Raw genomic sequence first — 21,081 nt, 5'->3', positions numbered from 1 at the left:
TACACATTTAAAGGAGGTTGAAGTACAAGGACAGTCACTTTTAGGAATTTCCAGACAGGATAAAGAGTTTGGCTCTGCAAGTTTATCTTTTTCCAAAGTTCTGGTCTTTATTTATTTATGTTAACGTCCACGCTGAAGACACAAGCAGGCTTGCTTTGCCTGAGAAGCGTGAAGATCCCAGGTGAAGCAGCATCCTTCATTAGACAAATCACATCAAACTGATAATTGTCGTCAGGGAGACTTTAAAGTGTAAAGGAATCTAATTATTTTTCTTTCTATCACATTATCCCTCTATTTAGCCTTATTCACACCCCAGTGATAGACTAACGAACCATGTCCTCCGGGAAGGTCGCATTTTGGCACTTGCGAGTTTCTTTGAACTTTTGTCGCTACAGCTGTGAACCTTTAAACCTCCGGAGATCAGCTTCTGTATAAAACCACTTTGGCCAAATCACTTTCACACACTCTCCCTGCCGAAACCCTGAATGCCATCCGTCGCTGCTTGGTCGCCTGGATATCCAACATGAACCTGGATGTGGTTACAGCTGAAATATTGTCTGAGTGGAAGTGCCATGAGAGCGCCTTTGGAGAAAACCAAGAGTCACCTCAGCCCACTTCACCTGAGTCACAGAGAGAGTCAGTGTGCTCTTCACCGGAGATGTGCTACTCCAGCCAGCATCGGGAGATCAAAGACTTCTCCTTCACCTTCACGAGCCGAGAAGTGACTGCACCACCGGCGCAAAGGCAAGGCAAGCCAAAGATGTCCACCAAAAGACGCATGAAGGCCAGCGAGCGGGAGAAGATGCGGATGAGGAGCCTCGCAGAGGCTTTGCACCAGCTTCGGGACTACCTGCCGCCGGACTACAGCAAAAGAGGGCAGCCCCTGACCAAGATACAGACGCTCAAATACACCATTGAATACATCAACAAGCTTGCAGACCTCCTGAGTCGCACGTAAATGCACTGAAAATGGACCGTATTTGGACATTTCGTTTAGTTTCCTTATCTGTTTAATACTCATTTTAATACTTTCCTCTTATTTCTTTTAACAGTTATAATGTACATATTGTTTACTTTACTTGCACTTGCCAGATATTTTCTGTATATGAGGCATACTTTTGTTGGAATTATGAACTCAGTGTTTATGTTGACATAATTTGGAGAAGAGTCGTCGTACTTGATTCATACTTTTACCCTCCTGTTTTTATATTTTTTAGAATTTAAGAGAATTGGTAACGTTTTGCTGTGTGAATTTTGTATTTTTCTCAAATACTAAAACAGGTCGATTTGTATTCTGCTAAATGTTCTGCATTCATCGGCTGTTTTAATCCAAATGAGTTCTACAGTCATGCTTTTCCCCTCAATCTTCAATAAACGTGTGTAATGTGTTGAACGTGTGGCCCGTTTAATTACTGAACCGCTTTCAAGGCTGGAGACCATTGGAAGCACGTTAGCCGAGTCAACCAATCAGAATCCCAGAAAGCGAACCTTGGCCTAAATGACGGTACCAATGAACCAATCAAGTTTAAACATTTATTCCTTGTGGGCGTGACTTTGAAAGCGAGCGTCTCTTCACAAAGAAATCCCAACCTGGGATGTCTGTTTAAGCCGCCATTTCAAAGCCCATCGAAGGTACGAGAGTTGCTAGAAATTTTGTATATATCTATATTTTTTATTTTTCTATTTTTTTTCTTTTTTTTTAAAGGAATCACAAAAACCGTATCATTTTTTTAATCTACCTCACCGGCGTCACCGATTTGAAGTAAGTCATTCCAGAAGCGTAAAAAAAAATCTACAGAAACGCCCCTTTCTTGGATGACTAACGTTTTACTTAATCCCACGCTTGTCACTGAAGTTTATTCTGTTTATATTTTCAATTAGGAAAATATCATTAAATGTGTCTTTGAAATTTGTTTATATTAGACTGTTCTTTAAAAAATTTGCAACATAGCGTAATTCTGTCATACCTGCCCTGGAAGTTCCAGGAATTAGACGGGGCCCTTTATCGCTTTACGTGTATATTTTAGCCGGCTGGGCTCACTATTTGCTACTATTCATGAGGGGTATTAAGAAGTATTATTAGAGGCTCGAACTGTATTTGTCGCACAGGTCGTCCCCAACCCCCTCTGCCGCTGCTGCTAGCTTGATATTTAAAAGCTCACACAACCTCAGCCGCCTCCTAGGATCGGGATAAAATTGTTTCCATGACGCTCGACGTGCCTTTGGCTTTGCAGGCTTTCTGTCTTCAAAATATCACTGTAAAATGTACGTATGAACGAGTGTGCTTCATGCCATGTTCATAGCCATTAAACATTTTAAGTGTGTGGCTCAGCCATTGGACCTGTTACATACAAATCTCTCTATATAATAAATTATAAGCAGAACAGTGTACTTTCCGTCTACATCCTGGCTTAAATGGATGTTTAGGTGGGTGTAGAATGAGCGACTCATCCCTCATTATTGCAAAATGAGGATAATAAACTAATGGAAATAACTCTCGGGAGATTTAGCTGTAGACTTTATTAGGCATAAAATTATTCAGTGATCAAATTTATTGCATTGACTAAAAGTGGGTGTGACAAAATAAAGTTAAGAGAAAGGGTAATAATATTAACTAGACTTAAAGAAAAATGTAAAAATATGTTCCGTTTTGTTTTTATTATGTAAGACTAATGAAGTAAAAAATACAGGTAAATTAAACGGGACATGTCCTCGGTGTTAGTCTTTGTCAGTGTGGTTAAGTTTTATCCACCCAGCAACCATGAGGAGGTTTTGGTGCACATCTTTATTATAGAATTTCTGTGTAACAAGATTGCCTTTGTATCATAGTAAATTCTGATCTCTTCTGATGTATTCTGATCTTTTTGATAGCCCCCACCCTCCTCCAAAAATAAAAATAACACAGGACTGTAATTACTCCTGTTTGGAGGTTTTGAGCCTATTGTTTATAACCCGGGGTTGGTAGTGGTTAACTAATCTTAAGGTAATGCGTTAGATCTTTTAGCTTTCAGCAGGCTGATCCTTTAGAATGAGAAAACATGAGCAGATGTCTTGTTGAAATATATTTAAGCTATTAAAGTCCAGGATATAAAAATGTATGACGTGATTTAATTTTTAAGAGAGCTGAAGAGGTGCCATATGAGTATTTAATCAGCCTGTTAATAAAACGCAATTACACAAACTTGCCAGGCAATTACACACAGACTCAAAACTGGAACAGAGCAATCCAAAGGAAGGATAGGCGAGTAAATCCTGCCTGTATTTGTGCTGATTCAGCAGCACACAAACACGAGGAAAGTGGAGAGTAATCATTTAAAAGTGAAACAGAATACCAGGGAGCCTGACTGCGTTATATCACTTCATATATATACAGTTATCTTCTAGTGCTTTATTGTTCTGTTTTATTAGTCTTGAAGAAATAAATTGATTAAAGGCATTTCCTGTGTAATTTATGCAGACAACATACAAATTAGTGCAAAAAAATCACCAGAATGCAGAAAATGAAGTGCCTCTCAGTATATTAGAATACAAATCAAAGACATTGCAGTGCAGTTTCCAGCATTACATAATAAACACTTAAAAAATAGTATGTTTGAACGCAGCTCTTCTGTTCATGATGGTGTTCATTGTCTATATCTATATCATTATGTTTTGTACAGGTACAAGTATGAATCTAGTGCTTATTACTGCTGATCTTCTGCACATAACTATTGACTTGGGATTGTTTCAGATGGACACGGACACAGAAGAGAGAGTCACAGAAACTTCCATGGATGACTCAGAGAAACATGTAATCCAACTCAAATCCAGGTCTGTCCTGCTGTCTGTTACAGTCTTCTGTTTCATTTGTGTACACATGCCGGTTATTCGAGTTTAGGTCTTTTTTTTTTCCTGCTTCATCTTTCAGATATGTCTATAGGAAACTGTCATGGCAAGGTCATGCTATTAATAGCTTACTGTTTTGTCCTATAGTGGCAGTAACTGAGAGAGGTCGTACTGTGTCACAGATATAATCTGTAAAAGCTTAACTTTTTTTAGCCTGGTGTTAAATGATTGTTATAGATTTCACAGTAAATCTTCAACCTGGACTCTGTTGTAAATTTTAATGGATGCATACGTGTTTTTCTTGTTCTTTGATCTCCAGCAGATTTTTAATTTCACCACAGCAAGTCACAGCAATTAATGTAGTAGTTTTCTACTAATACTTAATCAGGTCCTGCAGATTTCCTTTATAATGATTTAAAGATGCATCTCTTCACACCCATATCTATTTATGTAGTCTAAATGCCTTACTATTTGACAACATGACAATTCTTGTGGTTTTATGCAAGATTAGATATAAAAAATTTAAAGTGCGTCAGTGTTTTTTTTTAATTTAATTTAATTTTTTTTGTTACAGCTTAACAAGACTGAACCTGAACTAGAAGGACAGTGTCAGTTTTCCCTTTGTTATTTTCCTTCAGGGGTCGTGGGGCCAAAGGCCGTGGGCGAGGGGGGCGTATGAGTAGAGGTGGCATGCGTGGTGGGCGGGGCATGATGAAAGGCTTTGGGCCACCAGGACCTGGAAGGGGTCGAGTAAAGGATGGAGCCATGAATGGATTTGGGCCCATGAGGTACTTTTATTGATGTCTGACACACGCACAGTGTTGATATTCTGTAATATGTAAGTTTTATAACTTGGTTAGTTTCTAAACACATATTTTCAGTTGGTAAACATAAAAAGGAAATGCTTATAGACAGCCACTACTGAGTATTTCTGTATTTAGATGCATTTTACATACTTAACTTTTGATCCATTACATGTGTCAATTTAGATAAATTATGCTGCACCTTCTTCCCTTGCAGAGGAATGGGGAGGATGCGTCCTTACCCTGACCTCAGAGGTCCTCGAGGTAGGGCTGGACCTATGGGCATGGGCCCTCCTCTTCCCCCTCCCCCACCTCCTCCTATGCACCTCAGAGGCCCCTTTCCACCCATGCCCAGGTAAACGCCTCATTCAGGCACATAACATGCACAGACACCCACAAAGCGCATAGCTAGAGCTGACCTGTCACTTTCAAATGTCTTATTCCTTACTGCCTGAAAATGTTCTTCCTCTACAGGCATGGACCCCCTCCACCCCCTCCTCCAGGTCATCCTGGTTTCAGAGGGCGTCCGCCACACCCTCGAGGCCGTGGCATGCCACCCCCTGGACCTCCGCGCCCCTTCCGTCCGCGAGGCCCACGAGGGTAAGCGGTGTTTTAATATTCATATCATGCTTAAGCTTAAAATGTCACAAATCTCTGTGCTTTGTGTGCACGGTAACCAGATTGTTAAATTTAGAGAATCTGAGAGTTTTTCTTTGAGATCTGAGATGCAGCAAAAGCACAGAGGTTTGTGACACTAATGCACAGTCTTTTCTGTCCCTTTCTCTTCAGCCTGCTTATAGTTAAATTCTTTTCAATTTTTTGATAGCTCTGTGTCAAAAAGAAGCATTTTTGCTTTAATAGTTTTCTACTGTAGCAAATGTAAAGTGAAGTTATTTTTTTAAGCTAAACTCTTAAATAGTGCATGAAACATGAAGCTGTATTTTGCAAGTTCAAAGGTGCAGAGCAGAGGGGATCTCAGTTCCCCCGCCTTAAACTAGAGTCGTTCAGATGGCTGCTCTTATCAGAGTGTGCCCCCTATTGGCCAAAGCCAAGAATCCAATGTGTGATTTTATCCTTTTACACAGCTACCACAATGGACCGGTCTCTCCTCCGCCTCACCCCCCACCTGGCAGAGGCCAGAGGTGGCCAGGCCCCCCTGGTGGCCGACGCTTTTAATACAGCCTGCTCTAAAAACTATAACTAAGCAGCTGTTAATGTAGAAGAGGCCCTGTAGTCGTGCAGTGAATGAAATGCCCCCGAATGATGTGTTTATAAAAAAAAATAAAAGTCTGAGTTATCTTTTGAGTATCTCAAGAAATACTCTGTGCCGACATGCTTGGTTGTTGGTATTGTCCACTGGCAAAGAGAAAAATGTGAAAATGACTAAAGGGCAACTGAGGACGAATTAAAAACGATTTATAACCGAATAATGTAAAGGGATTCCCAAGTTCTGTTACCTATAAATACTGTTCGTATTTTAACAGAAGTTGTTAAAACGAGTTTGTTCTCCAAAATTAAATGTTCTGTGTTTCTTGTTACAGTCGCCCTGTGAGCCTTTTTCCTGACCCCTAATGAATAAAGGTTAACAAATGGGGTGACACTGTATTTCTGAAGGTGGGGGTAGAGGGGAAAATTTTAAAAGGGAGGGGAAGGAGTGCACAGCAGCCCTCAAACACTACTGTTTATTAGTTTGGTCCACCTTGGACCTCCCTAATCTTTCCTCATGCTACATGGATATGGTTATGTATTCATAACCTCACTAAACAGTGCACTAATTATTGTTTGACACGTTTTACAAGTCTTTATCCAGCTTGTCGAGTATTAATGAGTATTTAATTTCATATTATATATCTTTTAATGTGCAGGTATTTTAAGTTATGAGTATTGCTGTTTGGAACATTCATGTTTGTCTCCAGCGATCTATTGTGTGATGACAAAAAAGCATTATAAATGAATAGCATACTGATATATAGATATATATATATATATATATATACACACACACATATATACCAGGTTTCTTATTAGAGCAAATTCCATTCATATTTGCTCCAGTTAATGATAAGAAGTTACTCTTTACTGTGTTTTTTTTTAAGTGTTACTATTTTATATTCATTGTAATTAACATAACTTGTGAAACTGTGAATGTGTTTTGAGAACCGTCAAGAGATAGACGTGAAAGAACAAAATAATAAAACAACAAAAAAAATAAACTCAACTTCTTCTTTTTTTATTTGTTCACAAACAAGTCTGAGAGTTGTTATTACCGACTACAACGTCTCTGTGAAACAGTATGAACTGCATTGTAAGTGTGAGCTTACATTTATTTATGTGATACTTTAAAGTGAACATTTGATTCGTGTAATTAATAGTTTTGCTTTAGTTTTTACTATCTGGAGGACCAGGAAATCTTGATGTTCACTTTAGATCTCACTGAATTCTGTAGACTGAGGGCTTCAATTAATTTATGGCTTAAAAAATGTAAAACTAAACAATGAATTGTACTTATAGTAAAGGTTTACGGCCTTGTAGCTACCAGTGTAAAATTGATTGGAGGACACGGAGCCGCTCCACATACAAGACATCTCTCAGTTTAAAATGAGTGGTAGCATGTCTAAAAGGAGGACATCATCTGAACAGACACTCTGATATGACCAAGAATTATAACTTATTTATTCTGTTTCTAAAAGATGCTGACCCCGTTTCAAAGGGGACAGCTGGCTCGGAAAACCTTCTAGAGTTTGTTTTGTTTTTTTCAGTCAAATCTATTTATCTTATCTCCTGTACTCTTGTATAATTTCAAATCTAATTGCTTGCATGCATGAAATAGTTCCACCTTTTTATATTTAATAAAAATAATAATAACAATAGATGTGGGTTTACAAAGTGCACACATTTGCTCAAATTGGGATATAATGACTTAAGAGGGTCTTCGGTTTTACAGTTTATCCGTAGTGTGGTGATTAAGGCCAGCTGAATTTTTAAAGCTAAAAGCAAAGGTGCAACCATCTGAAGAAAATAATTTTTTCTAGATAAACAAGGACTTTATTCTGTGAACCACACGTTGCTTGAATATAGGTACACGTGCAAGGAGAGGTGATAAGTAAATAGCCACAGCCAGGTGTTGCATCCTGCCCCCTTTCTCTTCCTGTCTTTTTCCATTTCTTCAACACTTTTGACTACATTTTGCTACATCAGCCTCTGAAGTCCCAGTTTCTCCCTTTAGTTGATTATAACAGACTGACTGTTGTTGTCTCCTGAAGGGGGGGGGGGGCACACAGTACAGTTAACCTCCCGGGCCCCAAGGAACCCAGGCCCTCCCTCACATCTCTCCCCTCCTTCACCAGCGGCGTGACACCTGAGGTTCGGCACATCACTTGAAAAGGTGAGCCTCCTCTTGTGTCTTAATCCCTAAACCCCTTCCTCTCCAAAACAAGGAGATTCTCTCTTTCAGGACCTCAAGGTGGAGCAACGTCAGAGTCATACTGGGGAGTGGTGAGATTTTAGAGGATTTGTGGGTTTGGAGGTGCATCTGTACCGTGATGGGGAAAATGGCATGCTTGATATATAGCGCGTAGTCTTCTAATCAGGAAATCGAGATGTTTCATTTAACTACTTCCAGGCTAATGTGGATGGTGCATTCTAGCTCACTTCCACACCTTATTGGACACGTGAAGCCCCTGTTAGCTGTAACGGTAACATTCGTGCTGATATCACAGGTTAGACTATGTACTGAGAAGCGATGGAACGACCCACAGATTAACAATGCTTTGGTTCAGGAGGCCAGTAGACATTTTACACTCTTCAGTGTTCAGCACAACATTTTTCCCCCTGCTGGGTCACAGAGGAAGGCTGTCAGACTTTTTATCTTTTTGACCAACAAAAAGCCATTTTAGTTCATTTATAGTTGGAATATAATTTATAGAATTTATCAGTGGTTTATATTATAACAAATTCTAAAGTGGTAGAATTAAAGATCTATTTTTTTTTTTATCTGCACACAGCACTTTAATTTAGCTTCTTGGTAATTTAGCTACAACAGATAATTTATCAGACCACCTATCATTAAAAACAAAATTAATTTTTTTTTTTTTAGAAATTTGTCAAAAACTTATTTCAAACTAAAAATTATATTATTTATATAACAGTGTTTTTATACCCAAATTTCAGCCACATTTTCACACAGGATTTATAAGAAGTCAGAAATTAAATAAAATAATTTAATTAAACAAATTATAGTTCAGCATTTAAAATATGATTTTGATGATTATCCAGTAGAGAAACAGAGATTTTGGTAACTATCAACACTGTTAATTTAGGACAGCTGTGGTGGTGAAAAAACTTTAAGCACTGTTGTTGTGTAAACTGAACCAGTGGTAGCTGGAGGATGCTACATTTACAGATTTACAGGACTTTCTCACCACTGTTGCATCACTTTCTAAGTCACTATCATCCACTGTTTACATTTAAGGGACTATATTTCAAGAAACATTCAGTGATTAGAGCCATTAGAAGCAGTATAAGCTACTGGCAATCATACTTAAGTATTTAGACTTTTTTTTTTTTAAACAGCATACAAAAATGGTTTCAGGAAGGTATAGATGCAATAGTTCGATTAGCTGAAATTCATCTAGGATTTGATAAAGCCTGTCTGAACCTACTTGAGTGCTTGCTAAATGATTGAGATTCCTGTGAGGCCAGGTTTTAACAGACAGGATAGATTTCAAAATGAAAAGGCCAACAAAACTAGCAAGCAAAAAAGATCCCTCCAGTGAACTTGAATTAGTTGACACTTAACTCCTCTACAACATAAAGAAACGATTAAACACCTCCACTTTGTCCTTTTGAAGGTAACCATACGATGAATACACGTAAAATAAAATGAGGTGCCAATCATCAGAATGACTATGCTGTATACGCTGTTTTGTGATTTGATGTATACTGTTTTAATCAATAAATGTACAAAGCAAAGGTCTCGTGTGTGCTGGTCTTGTATCTGCACGTATACATACAGTTCATCCCGATATCACTGCAGCTCGTCAAACAAAAACTTTTGACTTATTTGAAACAGTCCCAGATAAACTACAACCTGAACTACAAAGAATGAGTTGTGTACATATTCAGTTTATTTCACATAGCTTTGCAACAGAAAAGACAACATGCTTTAAAAAAAACAAACAAACAAAAAACAATCACAGGAAAACACATTTAATAGACATCTGTTAGTCACAGGTGCTGGATTTACTGGCTGGGCTTGTCGTCTGTGGGAATTTCCTTCCACATCGGTTCAAGGATGTGATCAGGAACCTTCTCCATTGCAGTCTGTCAACATGAACAGAATAGAAGAGCGAGAACATCATATGAAAGTTGCCCTTTCCCACACAGAATTGCACAGATAGGGAAGGACTGTCATATTCAGCTTTACTGGGAAATGTCGAAGGAGTATTAGACCACATTATGAAAAAAAATAAATTATCATTTTGAGAATAAAGCCAAAATTTTAAAAAAAGGCTAAATGAGCAGATTAGTTGTTTCAAGACAAACAGCACCAGCTGCTATACACTTTACAAAATACCTTGTTTAGACGAGTCAATTAAAACTAAATGATCAGCCGTCTTGTGATCCAACATGCGTACTTTTTATTGCACGATGGTGCAACCATCGATAACCTTCCATTTGTCCATTACCAGCCATTTCATTTTGGACAAATCCACTCTTCCAGGTGTGTGGTTTTCTGCCTGACCAGATGCAGTTTTCTGCAACATCTTTTCAACGTCCTTATCCTTAACATACTGAGCTAGAAGGGAAATCGTTTCCCACCTTGTTACTAAAACCGATTCTGAAGTATGAGTTCATCATCAAAAGAGGGTAAAGCAACCGTGGAAGTTGTAAACAACTATAATCTACACATTTCATCTTCTCAAAATAGATTTTAATTTAATCTCAAAATGATCACATATATATTAGGGTTTTTTTTGTTGTTGTTAAGGGTTAATTTTTTCAAGGGAGAATTCATTTCATGTTTAACTGAAAACATTGTGCATGTTTTGTATCCAGTTTTGACTTCAACCAGGCCACACTGTTCATCAACTGAAAGCTTCTCTTTACCATTTGTAACAGGGGACAGGCCAAATTTATTAACAACCTAAGTTAGGAGTGGGAAATTAATTTTCCCAAGGGGGCACATTAGAATTGGGAATATCATGGAGGGCCATACTAATAAGCTTTGCAATGGAAAGCATCTAGCCTGCAGACACTGATATTGATGATACTGGTGCGCGAGTTTGGGTGTACATCGATCTCTGCAAAACCTCACCTTCGTCACCTCCATGGCTACACCTTCCGGAAGATTCCTCTGAATGTATTCAAGGTATACTTGTGCTGTACAGCCTGTTATATGATGCAGCTACAGAGACAAAAAATAAAAATAAACATGTTAAACAAATTACCTTATAATGACATGCAATAACTGGCACAAACACAAAGCTCATTCGTGTTATTATGCAAAGGTTAGAAGTTTCCAGTAAAATGTAACTAGGTGAATAATACCGAACTCCTTTTAATGGCTTTTTGTGCATTTTTTTCTTGTTGGATTTTAGTTTTTTTTTTTTAAATTAGAGCTTCTCACCTCGATGCACCGGTAGTGAGTTCTCATCTCATACTGGACTCTGTGTTTTTTGAAAATGTGTATTGACTTCAGGAGTGTTAACCTCTCAATGTCCTTCGGAGGTTCAAAACTGTGATGGAGGAAGAAGATCCCAAAAAAAAGTCATGGCATTACAAGAAGATTTTAGACAGAAGATTTTAGACAGAACCTTTACTAGAGTTAGTGTGTGGCTGCTAAAACTCACACTTTTCCAAGACTGATGCCCAGTTCTTTAGCTGTCATGGTGGCAAAGAACTCATAGCTGTCCAACACAGCTCTGTCATGACCTTTAACCAAAACCACCAGTTTCTGGAACAGTGTGTCCGGCTCCTCTGTGACTGTGATCTGGACCAAAGGAGAAAAGAAAGCCTTAACGCCACATGCAATTCCAAGCGATGGCCTTTGAATATAAACCACTGTAGGTTTGTTGTATTTCACTACAGCACCAGCCTGATATAAGAATGATAATGATAACTTACTGCCGATTGTGCTGCTGACGTTAAAACTGTCGTGTGGAAAGAAGTGCTGGGAGTCAGAGGGAGGTGAAACCTGCAGAGGAGATACAGAATAACTGCTTATACAATAAATGTGCTTAGAAAAAAGTGCACTTCAACTGCACAAGGTGCTTAATGCCTCTGGGCTTTTCTGGCTTAGCTTCATGGTGTTCCTGTTCACTGCCTGAATATACTGCTAGTGTTGTTTTATTTTATTAAGGATTGTGAGTATACTGTACCTATAAGATGTCCTTTTCTTTACATTATTTACTTAATCTCCATGGGGAAATAAACACGTTGCATTCCGATACAGCCAAAAAAAGTGCTCCAAAAACACATGCTATTTATCTTTACTGACAGATCTTATCAAAAAACAGTAAAAACTGTTTGTAAGTCTCTTCATAATTTAATTTAAAACTGCTGCACCCCTGCTTCGTGTGAAAATTCATGTGATTCACGTAAGCAATTATGGCTCAACTCATTTAAAAGATGGGGGGGTTACCTACCGAGTTATATTACATTTCCTGTGACCCGAACAGACACTCAAACTTGCCGGTCCCTGAAAACAGAATCAAGCTCTTTTTATTGAAATGTACAAATGACCTCGGTTGTGCAGCTGCCACGAATGGCCAAAATCTACGATTGGCTAACTAGCTACGGTAATTTTTCAAAAGCTAGAGACCTGCCATGTTAGTAAACTGTTAGAAAACGTTATCTAAAATGAAAAACAAGTTAGTTACCATACCAAATATGAGACACCACTCAATATCCTTGCCAAAGAGAATAATTCACGTTTGCGAACCATGAGAGACGCCATGTTTTTGAGAGAGCGGACAGAAGGTGAAATCATTTCCCTGTGCTGCCCCCTTGTGTCCTGGAGGATAAATGAGGTGAGCACTAACGAGCTAGTGACGAGTACCAAGTATCCAGTCTACAGTCCCATCGAAACCTTTCATGGTCATAAAACTGAGAATGAAAGACTAAGATTGGATGTATTATATTCAAATATATTTTCATATTCACATTTACAAGTCATATGAATAACAATGTAGTCTGCACTTGACTATCGTGACATTATTTATGCATGCTTATGATGCTTCATCTACCTTGTAGCTTCCTGATTCTGTCACAGTGATTTTTGTCACAGGTGATTCTTCTCTTGATCATCACCATATCTTATTTGAAAAAGTGGAGTCAGTCAGTAATGTAGAATCAGAATCAGAATCAGAATCAGAAAGGGGTTTATTGCCAAATGTTGAGCAGGTTTACAACATGTATGATCTTTCTTTACAAGGTTCAACTGCAAAGGCTGCCTGTTAACCTCTGGTCACTGATTTAATTTAAATGCAGTATCTGCAAAGTCACTGGGCATTTTAACATTAGATCTCATTCATACTTTTAAATACTTTTCTGCCTATAAACGGAATGAGCAAAAACAAACAAACAAACAAACAAACAAACCCAAAACCTAAACAATTACTTTGGCACATTTGTTTTCTTAATTTGTGATCATGTATAATATGTTGTTTTATTACACATTTATACACACCCACATTTGTATTTGACCTAAAATATGCTTCACATTATTGTGAAAAAAACAATGCAATGGAGGCTGCTTATACAGTTGCTGTATGCGTGTACTTAATATACTTAATACAGGTATATTTAATGTAGATACTTAGATGCATTCTTCTCCAAATTTGTGGGAACCTAGTTTTGAAAGGTAAACTGTTATTGGATTGACTGTTATTTGATTAAGGTGCTATTGATATGAACAATTTTAATTGGTCTGAATCACGTGCCTGTCACGTGACCCAGCAGTAGGGGCCCAGCAGTGTACAGTAGCAGGCTGCAGGCAGAGGAAGAAGCAGCGGTACGGATCCAAGGTAGGCACTCCACTGACCGCTGATGTTTCTCTGGCTTTGTTGGACTCATGGTTTATATTGTTTAGCCACTTTGTCACTACACCGCCGAGGTGTGTGTGTTTTTTTTTCTCAACAGATGTGTCCTAATATTAAATAACTATTGCCATAAATCGTTTGCTAATGTGCTAACCGTAGCCTGCTAGCGAGTGCCAGCGGCGGGTGGACGGAGCCAGCCTGGCGCTGATAGCTGACCGCTTAGCCGGTTAGCTGTCTCCGGTTGTTGTTCATGGAGAAGAAGAAAAAGAAGAATCGTGACAGACAGCGTTAGTTACCCGCATTACCCAGCATCTCGGATGGATTAGCGTTACAGCCCAGCGCCAGACTCTTGAAGGGAGGAAAGATTAATCCCGCGACTGGAATGTTTTGATGATCAGTGGAGACCACAGAGCTCTCGGTCTGGATCCAGGTTCTGGCTAGCTATTGCTAATAGGCAGGCAGCTTATGGTGATCGATGTTTTTGGCTAATTTTCCAACGTCTTACGGGCTTAAACAGTGATTATTTGGTTGTCAATAACCATTGTATCTTTCTTATGTTATTTTTACGAATTGGCGTGGTTTAATGGCAGATGGCTTTTTCGAGAGGCACCTATTATCATGGCCACTGGTTTAGATTTAGTGATACTGGAAATGGTGGGGAAATCTCGGGATCTTGTAATCACCGCTGACTTAATCTTAATGTCGAGTATATTTCCAAACAGCCATTCTCATTCAGCTATTCTTTGTTGGGCTTGATTTTTATTGTCTCTGTATTAATAAATAACGTCCCGTTGTGCCTCTTCGGTCTGTCTTGTCTGTCTGACCTGCCCGGGTTCATTTTAAAGCTGTTATTCTTTTATTTGTTCTTACCTCTCTGTTACGGTCTTTGTTGTTTACCTTTCGTCTATTTTGTTTTTTAAACGTTTGGCCGCGAGAGGCCGCCTTACTACAGCTTTGTAGCCTAATTAAATGAAAGCTAAAATGATACCTGGCTCCTATAAATTATTAAGCGGGTAGTTAAATGCCCTTCCGCTGAACAGGATAGTCCTCAAAGTAAAATTGCTGCTCGAAGAGTAAAGGCAATTTTTAGCCCAGCGCATTAATATTTAAATTAACGGCAGTGGGCAGCAAGTGAGCGCTTTTCCACAGCTTGTGTTGTGACACAATTCTCTTGATTTCTTAAATACATTTTTATTTTATTTTTCATGTTTTTCTATGTTATATATAAACGTCGTTTTGTGTATTACCCAACAGTGCTCTATGGAATCCCCGAGGCCGGTTGAAAAGGCGGGCCGGCTGACGTAATGACGTTACCGGGAGAAGCGGCTCTCCTGTGGGCTGTCAGCTGATGGAGAGGAGTCCCTGCTTCTCCTCTCTCAGACACAAACTGGGATCAGATGAGGAGGATGTGGAGCACAGAAAGGAGACAATGATGATACTTGGAATGAATACCTGCCTGTTTTATAAGTTTACAAGATAAGGCGCGTTTTTGTTTTTTCTTTTTTGGGGGGTTGATGCTTGTTTTGCTCAGCTGATAGGAGTCTCAACTTTACCCTGGTGGATATCTAAATATATTTTTAGGCACTTTCATTTGGTGCCTTCTCTCCGAAACAGCACGTACTTGGTAGCATCACATCAAAAATGACCTGAGTGCCTTTTTTTGTGTGTGTGCCACCTCATTTGGCTACATAACATCATTAATCCAGCAATGCTAAAATCCACTTGTTTTTTGACCTCACCTGTGCTTTCTGGGGAAAGTTTTTATTGATCGCCTTTAGTCACTATTCCAGATCCCCAAGTAAAAGCACCAGTACTATGCACCGTTGTCGCTGTCTCATTTCTGACACGGAACTGGTAACCTCAAAGGAGGAGACGTGCTGATAACAGTAGTTGTCCTCTCCGAAGAACCTCCCTAAGGGCACTTTTTATTCTGGGAGTGTAGAGAGCTGCAGGCATGTTCGCTGCTGTGGAGCATGGCCCACTCCTGTCCAGTGACTCCAACATCTTATGTCTGTCCTGGAAGGGCAGGGTGCCCAAGAGTGAGAAGGAGAAGCCGGTATGCAGAAAGCGTTACTATGAAGAGGGCTGGCTTGCCACCGGGAACAGCCGAGGAGTGGTTGGGGTTACGTTTACATCCAGCCACTGCAGACGAGACCGGCCCACCCCACAGAGAGTAAACTTTAACCTCAGAGGGCATAATAGTGAGGTAAGAGGTTCAAGTGCAATTGTTTTTGAATAGGACTGTTAAGATGTCTATGTTAATGCTTCATCAAACAGTCTTTGAAGCTCTTAAAGGCCACAGTCGTGTTTTGGAAGCTGTTTTAAAATGTCTTATAATCAAAAATGTATCTCAGGAATATTTAATTAGTAAATCTTCTATTTATTTATTTTTCCCACAACTTCAAGCTACTCTGATATTTCTTCCTCTTCAGTTAAACTTAATAAAGCAAATTTTCAAAATCATTATTTTTAAGTGTTTAAAGCAGTATTTGAGAAGTTTCAGTAAAAGTAGACTAGTTGATCCCCTTAGAAAAGGCTGCTTAGTCCAACTTATTTTAGCTCGTGAGCCACATACAGTTATATTTGTGGGTTGTATGGAGCTCAAGTGGGTCGAACCAGTAAAATCACTACATTAAAAAACAAAAACAAAAAAAGACACCTCTTCACATTGTGGGAGGCTGAGGGTTTTGTGTTTTCCTGCAGTGGTTGATATTCATTAACCGTAAGTTGCCAGTTAGATCAACTTTTTGGTTGCAGTCAAGATATGTATACAAGATATGCATGCTCTTCCTAGTCAATACATTCTGTTACTCCAGACAGGCTTTATTCCTATCCCTCAGTATAGTAATAACCCTCAAAGATTCCCACAAAGAATGCATTGAGGCAATTTAGTTGAACCAAAAAGACTGGATGACTGTCTGAGTCAAATGTCCCAGCAATATTAAATACTAATAAGGATTTTTTTCTCACACACACAGGACAAGTGGAGATTGAACACAGGTTGCGTTTTCTATTTAGTGGGTTTAGCTGTTTGGAGTGAGGTGCAGTGTCAGCACTCTCCAAGGCAGCTGAGGGGAGAGTGGATGAATCCCTACACGGTGTGACTGAAGCACAGCAGTAATGCCATTTAACTCTGACCACTTAAACATTCAGCTGTTATCTATATAGTCTATCTAAATAATAAGAAAAACATTTACACCAGATGTTTTTGATATTTCTGATAATCTCATTTGATGTCTGCATCTTCCTTTTCTGCACTCACGGAGTTTGGCACTGCACTATTCATTTGTGCCCACAATTTATTTCACACTTAACTCTCAGATTGCTTGCTTTTAGGATGTACATGTTTTTATTTTTTTATTTTTTATTTTATTTTTTTTTTGATCAAGATTTGCACATTTTTACTCTTTGACCTCATTCCAGCGCTAGTAATGAGTAGTAAAGGTCCTCTCCAGTTCCACGCTTCCACGTTCCACGCTTTGATATAAAGCAGTAAATAAATGCTTTGGGCGATGTGGAATCCATCACTCACGCACTCTATGCATAATTTGGGGTTTCTGACATTGGTGGAAATTACGCTGCTTAATGAATTCTGTCAAGTTGTGACAGATCGGTTCACTCACTTGGGTCATTTCTCATCTCAGTTGTGATGAAGAGAGGGCAGATTGCAATACATATTATAATACAAAAGAAATGACCCCCAGGAGCACGCTATATACGCTGTACTTGTTTGTTTTTTTTACTTTGCATTCCTTGCACCACTTGACTTTTTTTAATTTTATTTTTTTTACTGTCTTTCAAATTAAACTTGCAGCATTGCATTTACATATGTATTAATGTGTATTTATTTATTATCACCTTTTATTTAAAGAGGTTCATTCTTGTCAGTGCATTTGCCATAACCCTTTGTCTATAAAAGCTGCTCTTTCAGCATCAAATGCCGTTAGTCCCCTGACAGTCCTGTCCTTTAAACGTCAGCTTTGTCATTGAGAACTTGTCATTGCTGGTGACGAGTGTCCTTTCATACAAATTGGCTCAAGTCATGTTAAGAAAAGCACACGGACACAGAAATGGAATATGAACTCATCCTATAGGAGTTTAGTCCTGCCAAGATCAATACTCGTGTCAGCATCTTTAAATTTGGCCATTATTCCTGTTGATGTATAGACCTCAGTGTTCAGTGATCTTCCTAATGTAAGTGAGCGTCTGAATGGATGTGTGTTTTGGACTTGTCCCAATATGGGCATTGTAGTAAAGTAAAAGACGGATCTTAAGCTGTCAGACATCTGATAAGAAGAGGGCATGTGGATAATGGACTGTAGTGTGTGGCAGTGCCAGTGCCTGGGGTACCCTTGGATTACACCTGAGTTTACCTATAGTACAGACCTTGGCACTGCAAGCTACTTGAATTAAAAGCATCTTATGATGTGGAGAAGCTCCCCTATTGTCTTGCTGTAGCATTTTTTTTTTTTTAAGTCTGTTGTGATGTTCAGGTACTGAAAAGGTTTTCTGGGTCCTGTAATAATCCCAGTAAACATATGTCCTCCTCCACCTGCTTCACTCCCTTCCAACCAGCTTGAGAAATAATTACAACATAGCAGCTTCAAAAGGAGCAAGGTGAAAAGTGGGATCCTTTTGTTGTAACTCACAGCCACCTTTTCACAGAGGCATACCAATTTGTTTTCTGTTGAGCCATTTTTTTTATGGTGCTTGGTTGCTTAGTAAAAATGCTAATAACTATATGTGACTGTTTAGACAGCCTACAAAAGTAAAGCTTGAACATTTCAGCAGGGGTTATTAAGCATTTTGTTCCCAAGTCACATCTGTATTCATATCTGTGGAAAATGGCTTCCGTGCAATCATTCTAGGCACTTTGATAACACATTTGCAGCATCTGGAGCTTTCAAGGATCCTACTTTAAAAAAACAAACCAAATCAATTAATGTATTTTTTGGTTTGCAGTAAGCTTCATCAGCATATAGGTTCCCTCCATCACCTTATTGGACACAAATTCCAACCAGATTTCTTCCTGCTTTCTGCCTTGGAGTCGTGTTTGGTTTCCAAGTGCCCCTTTAGTTTGTTTGGCTCCACGTTAACATGGCAGATAATGCACTTGATTAGAGGGCTGTTGACAAGATCCCCTTTTTCATATTTAAGAAAAAACCCTGACTTCCAGTACATGACAACTGACTTGCCAGCATTTAGAAGTTTAGACTGGTTTCAACTGGTTTTCACACTTTGTTATCCTCATATATATATATATATATATATATATATATATATATATATATATATATATATATATATATATATATATATGGCAGCAATAGGGGTGTACCATTTCTTTTCAGTATCATAAACATAAATCATCTATGTTCATCCATCTGCTTTCTTCTGTGTGTCGGTGTCGCGATGGCAGCAGTCAGACCTTGCGCCCCTTAGCTGCCTCCTCCAGCTCTTCAGTGGGGACACGATGCATTACCAAGCCAGCTGAGAGGTGTAATTTCAGTGTGTCCTGGGTCTGCCCTGGGGTATCCTCCCAGTTGGACATGCCCAAAACGCCTCACCTTGGAGGCACTCATGAGACATCCAGGTCTCCTCAACTGGTACAATTCAATAGGGAGAAGTTGTGACACTTCTATTTAAAAAAATCAGGAAAATAATGGTGAAAAAAAGCAGAATTTGCCCTTGAATGTTCTGATATTATTTTTATCTAGTTATTTTAAGAGAACGCTAACCTTTAGCAGCAGCTGTGTCAGCTCCACCACTCAAAAATAAGGCTGAAAATAGATAAAAGTGCTACATTTTACATCTTTTTAGACAACTGTATTTGTGATGGTGAAAAATAATCCCTCTGGGCTTGTGTCAAAATAGATCAATGCTTCTCTTGACGATCTAATGCTTTTATCCCCCCCCCTTCTTCTCCTGGTACAGTGCATTCAGATGCTGAGCAGAGCGAGCAGCTAATCACTAGGCGTCCATTCATTCTCCATGAGAGCTGAACATCAGAGACAGGCTTGACAATGACTGTCAGCATGTTGACAAGAAAATGTTGGCCACAGCAGAGGTTTTGGGCAAATTGTCTGTCAGTGTCCTGTCATCTGCCAGCTGTGATAGTTGTCTTACGCTAGAATCATATGTGCTTAGCTGTGCGAGGAAGTTTTAAGTCTTGCATTGAGGCAGTTCCGTGTTTTGTTTTTTAACTCGAAGTATAATAGGGAATATTTAAAGTGACTAATGTTAGTCATAAGAATGTAATATATCCTAAACAATAAATTTTATGATTATTGATATCTACTGATTGTTGACTGCAGAAACTTGTTTCAAACCTCTGAACTATTCACAAGAGACTTATGGGTGTATTCTTGCCCAAACATAGGAGTCCCACCTCTTAGTTTCCCCTTGATAACAGGTGTAGACTTTTCTCTGGGGGAAAAAGTCCAACAGAGACAGAAGACACCATGACACAATCATTTGTTTACCACACTGAGCTCAGAGTGCAACGTCTGTAACTTATGTACTGATCCATACACTGATTTGTATCTGAGCAGTTGTTCCATGCTCTGGGAGTACACTATAGCAGTGCTTGGTGGTTATTTATTTGACACTTTACGCAAATGTTGAAGAAGCTATATGGAGGCATTAACCATGTATAGTTTATGTCCTGGCCAGATTGAGCTGGTTTGCGGGCCATATTCTTGCTCTTATGTGTTCTAGTTTGTCTGTGCATTGTTGTTCTGCTGGTACAGATTTTGATTGATCAACTTGGGTAAATCAATCCATTTGATTAGGCCCAGCAGTATTTGTATGTTCCTTCACTTTCTTGCATTTTCGCTCTGTGTCACATTTTCATGTGTTAAAAATTCCTCCCTGCCAAAGCCTCATAAATAAACTAGTTTATATTGCTGTTGAGGGCCTGTGGAAGAATTAACACCTCTTTTTAGATGAGCAGGAAGGATTCTGTTATTCAGTGTTTTTCTAACACTTCTGTTAAGACTTAAATGGGAACCTCACAACTTTACAACAGCTTTATTTTTGTCAGTAACTACAAGCTATAGTGTTTCCTGGTCTTGTCTCTTCCTCCTTTCATAATCACCTTCCCTGTGCTGGTCGCTACCTGACTTTATGGAGTGTGTCTTCTTCTGCTCTCTCCTTATGTGACCTCTTGACATTGAAAGGCCAGCTCAGGTTTGCCAAGTTTCACTGAATTAAAATGGTCCCTCCAAATGTGCTTAGTGGAAATGGCTTTAGTGCGCTAATCCATCCTTGGAGAGGACTTGTTGCGTAACGACTGTTTCCTCAGATCCAGGTGTACTTTTCTGTTCACTACAAATTTTCCAGCGTGGCCTGTGCAGTTCATCTTCAGCAATATTTGTAGTGAAGGATCAGACAGACAGACAGACGCAAAGTTT

The 21,081-nt window shown here is 39.1% G+C and overlaps 4 protein-coding genes across 7 annotated transcripts in view; 3 read left to right on the top strand and 1 right to left on the bottom strand.

Moving 5' to 3' along the window:
• The first annotated feature begins 513 nt into the window (after positions 1–513).
• msgn1 (mesogenin 1) lies at positions 514–1,404 on the top strand. Its single transcript, XM_026142939.2, has one exon. It carries the CDS (start codon positions 524–526, stop codon positions 956–958), a length of 435 nt encoding a protein of 144 aa, XP_025998724.1. The 5' UTR covers positions 514–523; the 3' UTR covers positions 959–1,404.
• A 13-nt stretch (positions 1,405–1,417) lies between these two features.
• Positions 1,418–6,841, top strand: LOC113006748 (uncharacterized). Its single transcript, XM_026142901.2, has 6 exons — positions 1,418–1,632; positions 3,731–3,810; positions 4,464–4,613; positions 4,846–4,983; positions 5,103–5,228; positions 5,714–6,841. The coding sequence occupies exons 2-6, from the start codon at positions 3,731–3,733 to the stop codon at positions 5,802–5,804; spliced, it is 585 nt and encodes a 194-aa protein (XP_025998686.2). The 5' UTR covers positions 1,418–1,632; the 3' UTR covers positions 5,805–6,841.
• Positions 6,842–9,732: 2,891 nt separating this feature from the next.
• Positions 9,733–12,651, bottom strand: mrps10 (mitochondrial ribosomal protein S10). The gene is made up of 7 exons (XM_026142900.2): positions 12,514–12,651; positions 12,275–12,327; positions 11,754–11,823; positions 11,480–11,619; positions 11,257–11,365; positions 10,945–11,034; positions 9,733–9,950 (listed from the first exon to the last, which is right to left on the bottom strand). The coding sequence occupies exons 1-7, from the start codon at positions 12,616–12,618 to the stop codon at positions 9,870–9,872; spliced, it is 648 nt and encodes a 215-aa protein (XP_025998685.1). The 5' UTR covers positions 12,619–12,651; the 3' UTR covers positions 9,733–9,869.
• A 919-nt stretch (positions 12,652–13,570) lies between these two features.
• The window catches only part of tulp4a (TUB like protein 4a), a 29,040-nt gene continuing 21,529 nt past the window's right edge, over positions 13,571–21,081 (top strand). For 2 of the 4 annotated variants that reach the window (XM_026194362.2, XM_080289581.1), the window contains exons 1-2: positions 13,571–13,654; positions 14,924–15,875. In XM_026194362.2, the coding sequence (XP_026050147.2) occupies positions 15,624–15,875 (252 nt within the window). In that variant the 5' untranslated portion in view covers positions 13,571–13,654; positions 14,924–15,623. Of the gene's footprint in view, positions 14,088–14,923; positions 15,876–21,081 lie in introns of all 4 variants that reach the window. The other 2 variants (XM_080289582.1, XM_080289583.1) reach the window with 2 other exon arrangements.

Source organism: Astatotilapia calliptera, chromosome 15, assembly GCF_964374335.1.
Source record: "Astatotilapia calliptera chromosome 15, fAstCal68.1, whole genome shotgun sequence".
Lineage (NCBI taxonomy): Eukaryota > Metazoa > Chordata > Actinopteri > Cichliformes > Cichlidae > Astatotilapia > Astatotilapia calliptera.
This window is presented reverse-complemented; position numbering and strand designations above follow the sequence as displayed.